Source organism: Cucurbitaria berberidis, assembly GCF_010015615.1.
Source record: "Cucurbitaria berberidis CBS 394.84 unplaced genomic scaffold K460scaffold_3, whole genome shotgun sequence".
Lineage (NCBI taxonomy): Eukaryota > Fungi > Ascomycota > Dothideomycetes > Pleosporales > Cucurbitariaceae > Cucurbitaria > Cucurbitaria berberidis.
The window spans coordinates 5,237,602-5,254,294 of NW_024468937.1; the positions used below are offsets into that span (position 1 = coordinate 5,237,602).

At 51.6% G+C, this 16,693-nt stretch overlaps 2 protein-coding genes across 2 annotated transcripts; one reads left to right on the forward strand and one right to left on the reverse strand.

Moving 5' to 3' along the window:
- Positions 1 to 22: 22 nt before the first annotated feature.
- On the forward strand, positions 23 to 13,610 carry K460DRAFT_417523 (dynein heavy chain). The gene is made up of 3 exons (XM_040937885.1): positions 23 to 460; positions 512 to 12,774; positions 12,827 to 13,610. Exons 1-3 carry the CDS (start codon positions 169 to 171, stop codon positions 13,277 to 13,279), a joined length of 13,008 nt encoding a protein of 4,335 aa, XP_040789006.1. The 5' UTR covers positions 23 to 168; the 3' UTR covers positions 13,280 to 13,610.
- Positions 13,611 to 13,705: 95 nt separating this feature from the next.
- On the reverse strand, positions 13,706 to 15,300 carry K460DRAFT_417524 (uncharacterized protein; the record flags this gene model as incomplete). Its single annotated transcript, XM_040937886.1, has 2 exons — positions 13,706 to 14,304; positions 14,379 to 15,300. The coding sequence occupies 2 exons, from the start codon at positions 15,298 to 15,300 to the stop codon at positions 13,706 to 13,708; spliced, it is 1,521 nt and encodes a 506-aa protein (XP_040789007.1).
- Positions 15,301 to 16,693: the final 1,393 nt, after the last annotated feature.

The window sequence follows — 16,693 nt, forward strand, 5'->3', positions numbered from 1 at the left end:
TTCCGTAGTCAACTTTCTAATAAAGCAACAACACATCATCACCGTCGTGGGATACTATATCCTCGTTACCTTGTTAATAAACAACACGGGAGTCCTGTCATCCCTCCCACGTCACCGGAAGCGCGGAGCCACATGTCTCCCCACTAACACAGGCGATAAACAATCAACATGGAGGGACCGCTGCTCCCAGGGGCGCCCAACGGCAGCATACGCACGCCCAGTCCCACACCACCCTCAATCGACCCCCAGATAATCGTCGACCATCTGGAAAAAGTCCTCGACGTCAGTCTTGGTGCCTCGCAACAAGACCTATTCGCACCCGGCAGTCTCCTCTCCTCCGCCAAGCTCCAGGACACCCTACAGCGATGCTCCCGCTTTGCTTCCGAGGGGCAGTCGGTGCTGTACATAGTCAAGGACAGGGCGGATGAGCCGCACGCAGACGCGCTCGACGGCACAAATGGCAGGTACACCACTAAGAGGGAAGGCGCCCCCAGACTAACCAATCCAATAGGCGTCACTCATCGCTTTATCTACACCATTTCCACCGAACTCACGGCTTCTCCTACCTGCGCAGCATTTGTTGTCATTTCGAAGCGACCCATACCCATAGACCCAGCGATACCCCTTAGCGAGCAGGTTCAAATTTCGACTCTTCCCGGCTTTATACTTTCTAATAGCACTTCTTCGCAAGACGGCACACCCTACGAGTTCCTCCATTCTCTGATCCAATCCGCCGTCGAGCCGTACTTCGATACCTATACCAAGAATCAACGTAATCTAGCAGGAGCATACAGCAAGGGCGACAATGATGCCCGCACAGGTATCTCAGCGGCGAAGAAGAAGATGGCGGAGCTGGCACTCAGCCTTCAGCACCTGCAGCAGAACGTGGAGATTCCGGAGTTGCTTCTGCCGCTACACCCGCTCATCCAGAGTGCGCTCGATGACGCTAGTCAGCGTGGCGTCAAGCCCTCACCAGAGCTCATCCCCGCGGCCATTGTACAGGACAGTAGCTTCCTCAACGGCCTCCAGGCGACAGTCAATGGGTGGATCAAATCGATACAGACCATCACCAAAACCTCGCGTGATGTGTCGACGGGAACTGCGGCGCAGGAGATCAACTTCTGGATATCTATGGAGTCTAGGCTACAGGATATCGAGACTCAACTCGGCAGCCCCGGTGTCAGATTGACCTTGGATGTGCTCAAGAACGCGAAGCGCTTCCAAGCCACTGTCAGTTTCAGTGCAGACACCGGACTCAAGGAGAGCACGGATCTGGTGCAGAAGTACAACCAGCTTATGCGCGAGTTTCCGCTCGACCACCTGCTCTCAGCTGCCTCGCTACAGGCTGTGCAAGAAGCGATACAGTCAATCTTCAGTCACATGAACAAGAAGCTTCGCATCTGTCCGTACCCCGTGCGGCGAGCACTACCTCTCGTTGAGGCGATATCCGGCGATCTCGACGAAAGACTACACAAGCTGCTTCACGGAAAGACACTCATGCATATGGATTACCCAGAGTTCCAGGCAATCATGGCCGTTGCAGAGAGCATTTGGCGGACATGGGAAGATAACGTCAAGGAGTTCACCAATGTCGCCCGTGAGGTCACCAGGCGAAGAAATGAGAAGTTCATCCCTATCAAGATCGCAGCGCGACACAAGGAAACCGAGGAGCGTATTCGATACATCACAACATTCCGCAAGAACCACGAGCAGCTGCAGCGCACCATCGTCAATGTCCTTGGCTCCCAATCTTCTCTCTCCGACACGCAAGCGAAGGAATCCGTCATCATCGAGGAGATTGGCGATGTCGATGCGGTCAAAGAGGTCAAGGAAGCCTACGATGTTCTCAAAGACGTGAACGTACTAGACGTAACACCTGAGGGTACTCGGTTGTTCGAGCAAGCGGAGCAGAAGTACAATGAGCGCACTTCGCGTGTCGAGAACTCCATCATTGCCAGACTCCGCGATCGTCTCGGTACGGCCAAGACTGCAAGCGAAATGTTCCGCGTGTTCGCCAAATTCAACCCTCTCTTCGTGCGCCCGAAGATTCGAGGAGCGATCTCCGAGTACCAAACTCAGCTTATCGAGAATGTCAAGCAGGACATTATGGCTCTTCACGAGCGCTTCAAGCGGCAGTATGGTAACTCCGAGGCTCATGCCATGGCACAGCTTCGCGACTTTCCTCCTGTGTCCGGCGCTGTCATCTGGGCTCGACAGATTGAAACTCAGTTGGAGAGCTACATGGGCAAAGTTGAAGACATTCTGGGCAAAGACTGGGCGCTCCATGCTGAAGGTCAGAAGCTCCAGGCTGAGAGCAGTATGTTCAAGAAGAAGCTGGATACCCGCCCCATATTCGAGTCGTGGCTACAGGAGGTTGCCAGGAGGAAGCTGTCGATCTCTGGACGTCTCTTCCTTGTCAGCAAGAACCGCGCAGCAGGCAACATCCTCGAACTGAACGTCAACTTCGATGCACAGGTCATTGCCCTTTTCAAAGAGGTGAGAAATCTCACATGGCGCGGCTACCAGGTTCCGCACGGTATCAACAACATTTCGAAGGAGGCCAAGCGAGTCTATCCGTACGCCGTCAGCCTCATGGAGAGTGTGCGCACTTACACACAGACCGTGCGCTCTATCTCTGAGCTAGCTAGTGTCGCTTTGTTGCTGAACAATTACACCAACGATGTCCAAGCGCTTGTTGGCAAGGGAGTCCCTCTCAAATGGGAGTCCTTCGTACATGCCTACGATCTGCACGTGCGCAATTCCGGATTTCCAGCAGCAACTGGTAGTGTCCGAAGCGAGAGCAAGCATGTACAATTCGTTCGCGATTTCGCAGCTGCAACCTCACTCCTCCAGATCAAGGTTGCGACTCTCGTGAGCATCAACACGACAGTCGAGAAGGCGTTGAAGGACCTGGAGACCTGCTCATACAGCAAAGATGCCTTCCAGCAAAACCTAGAGACAATACAGAAGTCCATTGATCAGCTGAATCTTGAGAATTACGCCAATCTCGCCTCATGGGTGTCTGATATGAATGCGCGCATCGAGGCGATTCTTCTGGTGCGACTGAATCGGGCTATCTCATTGTGGATAGAAGTCTTCAACAACGTCAACGATGACGACGAGGACCGACGGCCTGTCAGTCAACCTGCGCCCACGGAGACGCCTGAGGCAAAACCGACCCTGGCACGCCTCACCCTTGAGATTACAATGCGAAACCAAGTCATTTACCTCAGCCCTCCTGTTGAATACGCACGAGCAAGCTGGCTTGAACAGCTCCAGCAGTGGCTTGCCATCATTTGCACCCTCCAGAAGATAAAGGCTTCGCGGTATGAGATCAGACTCGAAGCCAGTAACGATACCTCCGCCAATCAATTCTCCGATTTGCCAAGCCGCTGTACAGACTCGTTGATTGAGGTGTACGGTGCTGTAGAAGGCAAGCTGCGCGACATCTCCTCGTACGTTGACGAGTGGCTTCAGTTCCAATCACTATGGGATTTGCAGTCAGAGCAAGTTTACGATATCCTTGGCGAAGATCTCTCTCGCTGGTTACAGCTGCTTCAAGAAATTCGAAAGACTCGCGCTACTTTCGACAATTCCGACATCAGTCGCCAATTCGGATATGTTACCGTTGATTATGATCAGGTGCAGGTCAAGGTCAATGCCAAGTACGACCAGTGGCAGCAAGAAATCCTGACCAAGTTTGCCAGTAGACTTGGCCAGCGTATGAACGATGTTTATGTTCAAGTTGAGAAGGCACGCAAGGACCTCGAGATGCAAACGCTAGAAGCCTCTTCTACCGCCCAGGCTGTATCATTCATCACCACCGTTCAGCAATGTAAGAGGAAAGTGATGGAATGGGAGCCGGAGATTGCTACGTTTCGACAAGGACAGGCTACCCTGAGCCGTCAGCGCTATCACTTTCCCTCTGACTGGCTGGAGATGGACCAGATCGACCACGAGTGGCAGACATTGAACGAGGTCCTGGGGAGGAAGACCAAGATTGCCAATGACCAGTCTGATGCCCTTCGAGCTAAGATTGCCGCCGAAGATAAAGTGGTCCATCAGAAGATTGTCAACATCACCGTGGAGTGGACTGAGGAGAAGCCGGTGGCCGGCAATCTTGCGCCCGCAGATGCATCGAATATCCTCGCCAAGTTTGACCAGAAGCTCAGTCAGCTACAAACTGAATCTGGGAATATCTCAAAAGCCAAGGAAGCCCTTGGACTGCCACCCTCGCCTGAGAACGCCCTTGAGACTCTACTGGAAGAAGTGCAGGACTTTAAATCTGTTTGGTCTGCGCTTGGCACTATCTGGGCAAGCATCGACGACCTGCGTGAAGTTCTGTGGAGCAGTATCCAACCTCGTAAACTACGCCAGAATCTTGACAACCTTCTCAAGATGACCAAGGATATGCCCAGCCGTATGCGACAGTACCAAGCTTTCGAGTATGTTCAGAGCACGCTCAAGCAACTTCTGAAGGAGAACGCAGTGCTCGCCGAGTTGCGATCTGATGCGGTACGCGAGCGACATTGGGCTAGGATCTTCAAGCAGTTAAGACCACACAAACGATACTCAGCCATCTCCATGACCCTCGGCGACGCCTGGGATCTCAAGCTTGGACCGAGCGAGAAGATCATTCGCGATGTCATAACCCAGGCGCAAGGTGAGATGGCGCTCGAGGAGTTCTTGAAGCAGGTTCGTGAGACGTGGCAGAACTACGCTTTGGAGCTCGTCAACTACCAGAACAAGTGCCGTCTCATCCGTGGTTGGGACGATTTGTTTGCCAAGTGCAGCGAGAATCTCAATTCTCTACAGGCCATGCGACATTCCCCGTACTACAAGGAATTTGAGGAAGAAGCGTCATCGTGGGAAGACAAGCTCAACCGCGTCCATGTCCTCTTCGACGTATGGATCGATGTTCAACGCCAATGGGTTTACTTGGAGGGCGTGTTCACAGGCAATGCCGACATCAAGCACTTGCTGCCCATGGAGTCATCTCGCTTCCAAAACATCAACTCGGAGTTCCTGTCAGTCATGAAGAAGGTTTCCCGCCAGCCATTCGTTCTCGAAGTGCTGAATATCTCTGGTGTCCAAAAATCCCTGGAACGTCTAGCCGAGCTTCTAAACAAGATTCAAAAAGCTCTCGGAGAGTACCTTGAGCGCGAGCGCGTATCGTTCCCCCGCTTCTACTTCGTTGGTGACGAAGATCTCCTAGAGATCATTGGTAATAGCAATGATGTCCTTCGTATCGCTAAGCATCTTAGGAAGATGTTTGCAGGTATCTCTGGCCTGATCACCGATGAGGATGGGGTTATTCAAGGCTTCACTTCAAAGGAGGGAGAAGAAGTCACGCTTCGCAAAGAGATCTCACTCGTTAAAACACCTAGGATCAACGAGTGGCTAGGCGCGCTGGAACAGAATATGAAGACTACGTTGGCTGAGCTCACCTATGAGGCTTACGAAGAATTTGCCCAGCTGATGGCACCCGACGGCATGGACCCTGACGCCTTCACCGACTATATCGCGAAGTACCCAACACAGGTTGTTGTGCTCGGAACGCAGATTGCCTGGACACATGCAGTGGAGAAGTCTCTCAACGAAGAAGGAACAACTCTGCCTCAGCTATATGAGAAACAAGTCAACATTTTGAAGTTGCTTGCTACCGCAGTCTTGGGTGATCTCGCACCGATCCAGCGTAGGAAATGCGAAGATCTCATCACCGAGTTCGTTCACCAGCGGGATGTAATCCACAAGCTACAGAAAGTTGGTGCACGTTCAACTACGCACCATTTGTGGCTTCTGTCTATGCGCTACGTATACGAGCCCGCCAACGACCTGCTGCTGCGACTGAAGATCAAGATGGCGAATGCTACTCTTGATTATGGCTTCGAGTATCTTGGAGTCGCGGACCGTCTTGTTCGAACGCCTCTTACCGATCGCTGTTTCCTTACCCTCACACAAGCTCTGTGCCAGCGACTTGGAGGCTCACCATACGGACCTGCCGGTACTGGTAAGACTGAGTCCGTCAAGGCTCTTGGTGTCCAACTAGGACGATTTACCCTTGTCTTCTGCTGTGACGACACTTTCGATTTCCAGGCTATGGGTCGCATCTTCCTCGGTATCTGTCAAGTTGGTGCTTGGGGCTGCTTCGACGAGTTCAATCGTCTCGAGGAGCGCATTCTTTCAGCCGTGTCCCAGCAGATCCAAAACATTCAGCTCGGGTTGAAGAAGGGCGTTGAAGATGACAAGTCCCAGATTGAGCTTATCGGCCGCCAGCTGAAAGTCAACGGCAACACCGGAGTCTTCATCACCATGAATCCCGGTTATGCTGGTCGTTCAAACTTGCCCGACAATCTCAAGAAGCTCTTCCGCAGCGTCGCCATGTCGAAACCTGACAAGGAGCTGATTGCTGAAGTCATGCTTTACTCTCAAGGTTTCTCGCAAGCCAAGGAGCTCTCAAAGCACGTCGTCCCATTCTTCGACAAGTGTGCAGCCGGCCTTTCAAAGCAAGCTCACTACGACTTTGGCCTGCGTGCCCTGAAAAGTGTGCTAGTCAGCTCTGGTGGCCTCAAGCGAGCTCGCATTGCCGTTCAGAAAGATTCTCAGATAGCCGACGAAGCCATTATGGAACCACAAATCATCATTCAGAGCTTACGAGAAACCATGGCACCAAAACTTATTCGGCACGATGTCGATCTGATGAAGGCCATCCAGGAAGAGTCGTTCCCAGGCGTCGAATACATCCCTGCGCCTCTGGACAAGCTGACAGCAGCAATTCGCAAGTGCGCTGCTGAATCGAAACTGGTTGTGAGCGATGCTTGGATGACTAAGATCATTCAGCTTTACCAGATCCAAAATTTGCACCACGGTGTAATGATGGTTGGTTCTTCTGGCTCCGGCAAGTCCGCAGCTTGGAGGACACTGCTTTCCGCCATTTCGGCCGTCGAGGGCGTTGAAGGAGTCTGTCACGTTATTGACCCCAAGGTCATGTCCAAGGAGCAACTTTACGGGACACTCGATAGCACTACCCGCGAATGGACCGACGGTCTCTTCACTAGCATTCTACGCAAGATTGTCGACAACCTCCGCGGTGAAGATAGCAAACGACATTGGATCGTCTTCGACGGCGATGTTGATCCCGAGTGGGTTGAGAATCTGAACTCCGTTCTCGACGACAATAAGCTGCTCACCTTGCCCAATGGTGAGCGTCTTAACTTGCCGAACAATGTCCGCATCATGTTCGAAGTCGAAACGCTCAAGTACGCAACACTCGCGACCGTCTCACGTTGCGGTATGGTCTGGTTCAGCGATGACACGGTGGATGTGGATATGATGCTCAAGAACTACGCCGAGCATCTTAAGACTGTTGCTTTCGAGGACATTGAGGACGACTCGGTAGCTCCAGGTCAGATGTCTCAGAAGACGCTCTCCACACAAGGAATGATCGCCGAATTCCTGCATATCAAGCTCACACAAGACCGTTTTATCGAGAAGGCACTCAGCCTGGCACGGAAATTCAAACACATCATGGAGTATACCGATATCCGAGCGCTGAACACCCTCTTCTCGCTTCTCAACAAAGCATGCCGTAACGTGCTCGAGTACAATGTCCAGCATCCAGACTTCCCCCTTGAAGACGACAAGATGGAGACGTACCTCGCCAAGAAGCTGCTTGTCGCCCTAGTCTGGGCACTGGTTGGTGACTGCCCTCTGTCGGAACGTAAACAGTTCGGCGACCTTATTGCTGGTCTCACTGATGTGGAATTACCACCTCTTAATGATTCTACGTCTCTAATCGACTATGACGTCAAGCCGAACAACCCAGACTGGGACCTCTGGCAGAACCAGGTCCCGAGCGTTGAAGTTAACACTCATTCTGTTACTCAAACCGACGTGGTCATTCCCACCCTTGACACGGTTCGCCACGAGGATGTCTTGTACTCATGGCTCGCAGAGCACAAGCCCCTGTTACTGTGTGGTCCTCCCGGTTCTGGTAAAACTATGACGCTGTTCAGCGCCCTTCGAAAGTTGCCGAATATGCAAGTCGTTGGTCTCAACTTCTCCAGCGCAACCACTCCGGACCTTCTCATCAAGACTTTCGAGCAGTACTGCGAGTATAAGAAGACTTTGAATGGCGTCCAACTCACCCCAACACAAGTTGGCCGATGGCTCATCATCTTCTGTGACGAGATCAATTTGCCTGCACCCGACAAGTATGGTACTCAGAGAGCAATTTCCTTCCTACGACAACTTGTGGAACATAACGGTTTCTGGAGGACTTCCGACAAGACTTGGGTCACTCTCGACCGTATTCAGTTCGTTGGTGCCTGTAACCCACCTACGGACGCTGGCCGTACACCTATGGGTCTTCGTTTCTTGCGTCATGCTCCCCTGATCATGGTCGATTACCCTGGAGAGCAATCGTTGCTTCAGATCTATGGCACCTTCAATAGCGCTGTGCTCAAGATCATCCCTACACTACGCGGGTACTCCGATGCCTTGACTAGGGCCATGGTTCAGCTCTATGCTGAGTCGCAGAAGCGGTTCACACCGGACATCCAGCCACATTACGTCTACTCTCCCCGTGAGCTTACGCGCTGGGTCCGAGGTATCTATGAAGCTCTTCGACCGCTTGAGACCCTACCGATTGAAGGTCTTGTCAGGATCTGGGCACACGAAGCTTTGCGACTGTTCCAGGATCGTCTCATTGCGGAAGACGAGAGGCAATGGACTGAAGAATGCGTACACCGAATCGCATCCGAGCATTTCCCAACCATCAACGAGGAGAAGGCTCTTGGAGGACCTATCTTGTTCTCTAACTGGCTGTCGAAGAACTACGTGCCAGTCGAACGGGAGCAACTCCGAGAATTTGTGAAAGCCCGACTGCGGACTTTCTGCGAAGAAGAAGTCGATGTTCCACTTATCCTCTTCAATGACGTGCTCGAGCATGTGCTCCGCATCGATCGTGTGTTCCGCCAGCCACAGGGTCATCTCATTCTCATTGGTGTCAGCGGATCTGGTAAGACGACGCTGTCTCGCTTCGTGGCCTGGATGAACGGCCTGAGTGTGTACCAGATCAAAGTACACGGCAAGTACTCTGGAGAAGACTTCGACGAAGACCTGCGCAACGTACTGCGGCGCTGCGGCTGCAAGGGTGAAAAGATATGCTTCATCATGGATGAGGCAAACGTTCTGGACTCCGGTTTCCTGGAGCGAATGAATACCCTTCTTGCCAACGCGGAGGTTCCCGGACTCTTTGAGGGTGACGAGTACGCCTCTTTGATGACCGCTATCAAGGAGGGTGCTCAGCGACAAGGCACGATCCTCGACTCCCAGGAAGAACTTTACAAGTGGTTCACAGAGCAGATCGTCAAGAATCTCCATGTGGTGTTTACGATGAACCCGCCCGAGGAAGGCTTATCGTCCAAGGCTGCCACCAGTCCAGCTCTGTTCAATCGTTGCGTTCTCAACTGGTTCGGAGACTGGTCTGATCAGGCTCTATACCAGGTGAGCTCAGAGCTCACCCAATCCGTTGACTTGGATCGACCCAACTACGCCGCGCCAGATACCATACCAATCGCCCATCGCGGACTCAGCCTTCCACTATCTCATCGCGAGAGCGTGGTTAATGCTATGGTTGCGGTACACCACTCTTTGAGAACCAAGAATGCCAAGTTACAGAAGACGCAGAACCGCAAAATGTACCTCACTCCACGCCACTTCCTTGACTTTGTCGCACAATACGTCAAACTCTACAATGAGAAGCGCGAAGACCTTGAAGAGCAACAACGCCATCTTAATGTCGGTCTCGAGAAGCTCAGGGAGACTTTCGATAAGGTCAAAGAACTGCGAGCCAGTCTTGCGGAAAAGCAGACGCAGCTCACGAAGAAGGATGCTGAAGCGAACGAGAAGCTACAGCGCATGATTTCAGATCAGAGAGAAGCTGAGCAGAAGAAAGCAGGCTCAATCGAAATTCAGGCTAGGCTTGCGAAGGACAAGGAAGAGATTCAGAAGCGACAGGAAGTGGTGGAACATGACTTAGCGGCCGCCGAGCCTGCTGTGCTTGAAGCACAGAAGAGTGTTCAGAACATTAAGCGACAACATCTTACCGAAGTCCGATCTATGCAGAACCCCCCCGCTGGTGTCAAGCTCGCGTTGGAGGCTGTCTGTACTCTTCTTGGACACAAGCCTGACAGCTGGAAGACCATCGTTTCCATTGTCAGGCGCGACGACTTCATCGCCAGCATCGTCCAATTCGACAACGAGAGACAGATGACTGCCGCGCATCGTAGGAAGATGCAGGCCGAGTATCTTTCGAAAGAGGAGTTCACATTCGAGAAGGCCAACCGTGCTTCCAAGGCCTGCGGTCCGCTCGTGCAGTGGGTGTCTGCTCAAGTCACCTACTCCGATATCCTCGATCGCGTCGGGCCCCTGCGTGCTGAAGTCGACAACTTGCAGACTGAGCTGCAGAAAACGGAGGATGGCGCCAAGGAAACCGAGATCCTTATTCAGAACCTCGAGGACAGCATTGGTCGGTACAAGACAGAATATGCAGCATTGATTAGCGAAACGCAAGCTATCAAGACCGAGATGTCGACCGTCCAATTCAAGGTCGACCGCAGCGTGCGCCTCCTGGAAAGCTTGTCTTCCGAGCGTACACGATGGGAGGAAAGCAGCAAGTCGTTCGACTCTCAGATCGACACTATCGTTGGCGATGTTCTCGTGGCTGCCGCCTTCATTGCTTACGCAGGCTACTACGATCAACAGTACCGAAAGGCCCTCACTGAGGACTGGTTCGACCATCTCAAGCACTCTGGCATCAGCTACAAGACGCCAAATCCTTTCACGGAGTATCTTTCGATCGCCGACGATCGCTTGACATGGCAGCACAATGGCTTGCCAGTCGATGATCTATGCACCGAGAATGCTATCATTCTCCAGCGCTTCAACCGTTACCCACTCATCATTGACCCATCTGGCAGGACTACGGAATTCTTGCAGAATGAGTGCAAGGATCGTCGTCTCACGGTCACTAGCTTCTTGGACGACTCGTTTACGAAACAGCTGGAGAGTTCTTTACGCTTTGGTAACCCGATCCTGATTCAAGATGCCGAGCATCTGGACCCCATCCTCAATCACGTGCTCAACAAGGAATACCAGAAGACAGGCGGTCGTGTGCTCATTCAACTCGGCAAACAAGAGATCGACTTTTCGCCATCCTTCCGCTTGTACCTATCCACGCGCGATCCTTCAGCAAACTTTGCACCCGATATCTGCAGTCGTACTACTTTCGTCAACTTTACGGTCACGCAGAGTAGCTTGCAAACACAGACGCTCAACGAAGTGCTCAAGTCGGAAAGGCCCGATGTGGATGAGCGACGATCGAATCTCATCAAGATGCAAGGCGAGTTTGCTGTCCATCTTCGCCAACTTGAGAAGCGCCTGCTACAAGCTCTCAACGAATCTCGTGGTAATATTCTGGATGACGACCGTGTCATCGAAACACTGGAGACGCTGAAGAAGGAGGCTAAAGAGATTTCCGACAAGGTCTCAGAGACCGCGGGAGTCATGACAGAGGTCGAGAATATCACCAAGGAGTACACCGTCGTTGCGCGCTCCTGCTCGGCCATCTTCGCTGTCTTGGAGCAACTGCATCATTTGAACCACTTCTACCAGTTCTCGCTTCAATACTTCACCCAGATCTTCGAGACTGTGCTTCGCAAGGTTAGAAATTCCTCCATCACCGGACACGCCGCCCGTATCGATCAGATCATTACCGAGATCTTCGTTGACGCGTATCGCCGCACGTCCTTGTCGCTGCTTCAAAAGGATCGTGTCACGTTCGCCATGCTTCTGGTGCAGGCGGCGCCCTACAAGATGGACAAGACCCACATCGACAAGATCCTGGACTCAGATGTGGAGGGTATCGATGTATCGACCCAGTCAGAGCGCAAAGACGAAGCTATGGATCGTGCGGGCAAATTGCCAATGTTCCGAGGAGAACTTGAAAAGATCGATGAGAGCACCTGGGATGCCTTCCTCACCGAGGAGCTGGCAGAACGATTCGCGCCACAAGCTTGGCCTGACGACTTGAACAAATTCGACAAACTTCTACGGGCCCTCATCCTCGTCAAACTATTCCGCGTGGATCGCTTTGTCCCCGCCGTTGAGCGTTTTGTCACAGAAGTGTTTGGGAAGGGCATTCTGGATGCCAGTGGCGATCTTGGAGACATTGTCAAGCAAGTCAACGCCATTACTCCAGTGGCTCTCAGCTCAAGTCCTGGTTTCGACGCCAGTTACAAGGTCGATAATCTTGTCGAAAGAGAACAAGTCACCTGCTCCAACATCGCCATGGGTTCCAACGAAGGTGCAGCATCAGCAGACAAGGCCATTGCCAATGCTGCTACAACAGGTAACTGGGTACTGGTCAAGAACGTTCACCTTGCTCCTCAATGGTTGCAATCGCTGGAGAAGAGGCTCGAAGCCCTCAAGCCTAACCCCGACTTCCGCCTCTTCCTGTCCATGGAATCAAGCCCGAAGATTCCCGTCAACCTCCTTCGCGCTTCTCGCGTTCTCTCCTACGAACAGCCCGCTGGTATTCGAGCCAACATGAAAGATTCGCTTTCTTCGCTGGCCGAGAAGGCCATCAAGCCGCCTGTCGAGAAGGCGCGCGTTTACCTCATGCTATCCTTCCTGCATGCTGTGGTACAGGAGCGTCTTCGCTACGCGCCCAGCTTGGGATGGAAGGGCTTTTGGGAGTTCAACGACAGCGACGTAAGTATCACTGCTATCGCACTCTCTGTTCCTGCCGCTAACATTTATTTAGTACGAATGCTGCAGCTTCATCATTGACACGTGGATCGACTCTGTCGCGCAAGGGCGCTCCAACATTGCCCCTACCAAGATTCCATGGGAGATGATACGCACTCTAATCACCGAGATGTACGGCGGCAAGATCGACGACGAATCTGACTGGCGCACACTCGCGTCGCTTGTCGATGAGTGCATGACGCCCGCCGCTTTCGAAGACAATTTCAAGATCGTCAAGGATACGGAGCATAGTGAAGGCCTCGAGCTGCCGAGCACTACGGGCTGGAAGGACTTCATGCAGTGGGTCAATGACCTTCCTGAGCGTGAGCCGCCTACGTACTTGGGTCTGCCGGCCAATGCAGAGAAGTTGTTGCTTGTCGGACAGGCGAAGGAGATGGTGGGTAATTTGAAGAGGGTGGTGGAGATGTTGGACGAGGGTGAGCAGATTATGGCTGAAGCAGAGACGTAAGCAAAGCATACCACGTCGGGCACACAAAGAATAGCCCTGTTTTTCTTTTTCCTTTGTTGCAGCAGATTGGTCACTCTTCCATCGTACAGATTACTTAGGGAATGGTCTTTTCGGGCGCATCGAGGCTAGCCGTTTGCAATTTCTCCCTGGTTTATACGGAGTTTGCGAGACTTTTGCGAGGGTTTTTTCGGGTGGGAAATCGTTTTCGCTAACTATACCCCATATACCCAAGTTTTCCTTTTGTAGTTGTTCAGGCTTCGGCACCAAATTTTTTCATCGCTGTAATAAGTCCAGCTCTTGCGCACAGAATAAAATATAAACAATTTGTTATACAGCTCTGGTCTAAACATTATTTGCCCATGACAAAACTATCAGTAGCATGTCCCAGGATTCTTTGACGCGTTTGTTCGATTTCAATGCACTCCACTAATCATCCTCATAATTCTCCGCAAAAGCTTTACTCCGCCTCTTGAAACTCCGCCTCAGATCACGCCTCTCAGCGTCAAGCTGATCCCTCATTGCCAGCATGTCATCAAGTTCTTTCTCCCACTTTTCCATAAAGTTTGCTCGCTTCACATCATGTATATCGAGTTTCTGATCGAATTCGTTGATCTGGTTTGTCAAGTCTGTATTCTGTGAGAATATTTGTTCAAGGCACTCAAACTCGGCGTCTTCAGCAGTCCGCTTCGTACCTTGGGACGGCGTTTGCGCATCTGATAGTTGCAAGGGCGTATTAGGACGTGTCGTTGGTAGGGATGCGGGGGGAGGCGTTGTTGAGATTGGTGCAGGTTCTGTGCCATCGGGTTCTATGTCATCGGGTTCTAGGCATGGGGATGTATCAATGGGTGCTGTGGCGGCGGCAGATCCCATACGCTCAGCGATGAACTCAAGGGCAGCCTTGAATCGCTCCGGATAAGCTTTTGTTTCTCTGAGCACTACATCCTTTGCTATTCCAGCTACGATGAAGTACCATTTAACGATCAGTGTCAATCGCGCAGTATCACTTTGCTCGATGGATGTGCCCACTGGATAGGTTTTGTTAAAAGGGTGAACAAGGCGTTGCTTGATAACGTCTCTGGGTTGATATTGGTGCTATTACCATGATATCGTTTTCCCTCGACAAAGAAATTGATCTCGTGATAGGCTCTGGGGCCTTTTCTCGGTCGCATGTATGCATATATTGCATCATGAGTTTTCGCATGTTTTCCGAGGGAAAGTTTCTTTGGTTGGGCTTCCGGGAATCGGTCCTGGTTCTCGAACGGGATTCTTTCCGGTTCGGTGAGGTTGTCCAAGAGATATAGCGCGCTATAATGTCTTAGATGTTCAATCAGCTTCCTCAAGTCCGAATTCTCCTCTTCGCTCGCATCAGCTGGTGGCAATGTCTCGAGCTCCGCACTTAGCTTCTCGTTTGTCGTTTCCCGAGCGTCTGCGTTTGATCTGTTGCGACCACGCTCTCGCGAGCGAAAACTGTATGGAGTTTTGGGTCTTTCAGGTTCCGGACTGTCCTCAATCATCGGTGGTGTTTGGCGCTCATGTGTAGATTGGTCCTCTCGCTGACTCCCTTTTTCTGTACGCTGTCCCAAGTCGATCCTCTTTAGTGCATCGTGAAAGCATTCAATTTTTTCTGTATCATTGCCGTTGAATGCACTGTCAATTAGTTCTTTTGCCAGAAAGTACCACAAAATGACAAGGCTAAATCTTATTTCCCCAGTTCTGGAGACATCGGTATTGTACTTGAACGGCGCATTAAGCGAATACTGCATGACTTGGTCTTGCTGAAGCCTTTGTTGATCGCCCGAGTTTTTGATCCGCCTTTGACAGAAAGCCAAGCTACTTGGTCTACCGCGCAGTCTGACAAGGAAGGCGAGAATGTAGTACCCGTCAACAGTACCGAGGACTAGGGCGATAGGAGGCTCTGCTGCAGAAAAGGGGATCCATGACATCGAACTGTGTAATGGTAAAGAGTCGAGGAGTCGTTCTGCGTCATCGGCAATGTATTCCCTGATGACGTTGAGTGACATGGCTGGAGTCGGCCTTGCGCCAGCGAACAAGAAGAGCAAGTCTCAATCGTAGCCTGCTCTCAGATCATGAATCACTGAATATAGGCGTAACAGGCCGGAGAAAAAGTTCTAAAGCTGTGACGTTCGTACTTAAAGCTTGTGGACGCGTCAGAGACATGCCATGTGTTAACGTACGCGTGCTTAGGTTTAGTGTCTGGGGTTTGTAAGTGACGTGTGAAGAGACGAGGTTGGAAAACGCAAAACCGCACTCACACGCGTAAGCTAGGACGCGGGACGCAGGACGCGAGGACACGTTCGCCACTTAGCTTGCACTTAGTCATCTGCGCGTTCCAACACCACCTCGCCTCGTTACCCCTTTATCGTTAAGACCTCGAATTAAATTGTGGTCTGGTGGATTTTGTTTGAAAGACCAAAAAATGATTCTTAGCACTATGAGGGCCATCACCAAATGCATTTTAGAATGCAAAGCCGCACTACATCATACCTAAACCCAGCGACCACGGCTCCGCCGCACAGACATCAGATGATTTAAACCTTCTATAATGATTTTGGACTCCTACAGTTTTTACACCATTAGAGACCCAGGTATGTTCTTTATCCACGTTGAAGAGGGCTGCTTATGGCCAAACTTACCGTGCTTATGTCAGGCTTAGGAGATCATGGCTGTGATGCATGTTTCTAGAAGCATGTTGGATTTAGATGGTGCAGCCATTCTGGAAGGCTGGATAATTGCCCTGCATCTGCGGATAGCTCATCCTGACACGACTTGGTCTTGCGCTCTATAATTCGCTTGGGAGCTGCTTCTGGTCCGAGCATTCGCAATTTGTTTATTGCAACATCGTTTTGAGTAAAGCCTTGAAACTGCCAAATCATGAGAGTATTTGGGAGCTGACGATGCAGTTGCGGCACAGCTGTCGACAGGGAGCTTGGAGCCTTGTTCGAAGCGAGCTTTCAATGGATCTAAGGCCTGTCGTACATGGCCCGAGTGCTGTGCAGCCATCCTGATTTCCACCTACCCGATTTAACAAATCCAGGACCGCAGAAACTTGACCACTCACATCGTTGATTGATTGGTCTTCTTAGCCGGTTCCTCGTGTTACGATAGGCTACCTGTTGACCGAACACGAAAGACGGGTAACGCCCGAATTGTAACATGGTCTGTTACTTTGTGCTGCAACGAGCGGTGAACAGGGTTGATACTAGGGCTAAGAGGAAGAAGAGGACGGTAGGAGATATCCTTTCGGAAAGGCTAGCGTTTCGCCGGGACATTTTGCTGATCATCGGCTGGATGCTAACCTACTAATTGGAGGATGAAAGGTCAATTTAACCGGATGCCAAGCGCTTGCGGCAGAGGCGCCCAGATCCAGGCGCAATATAAGGTAATGATTCGGTA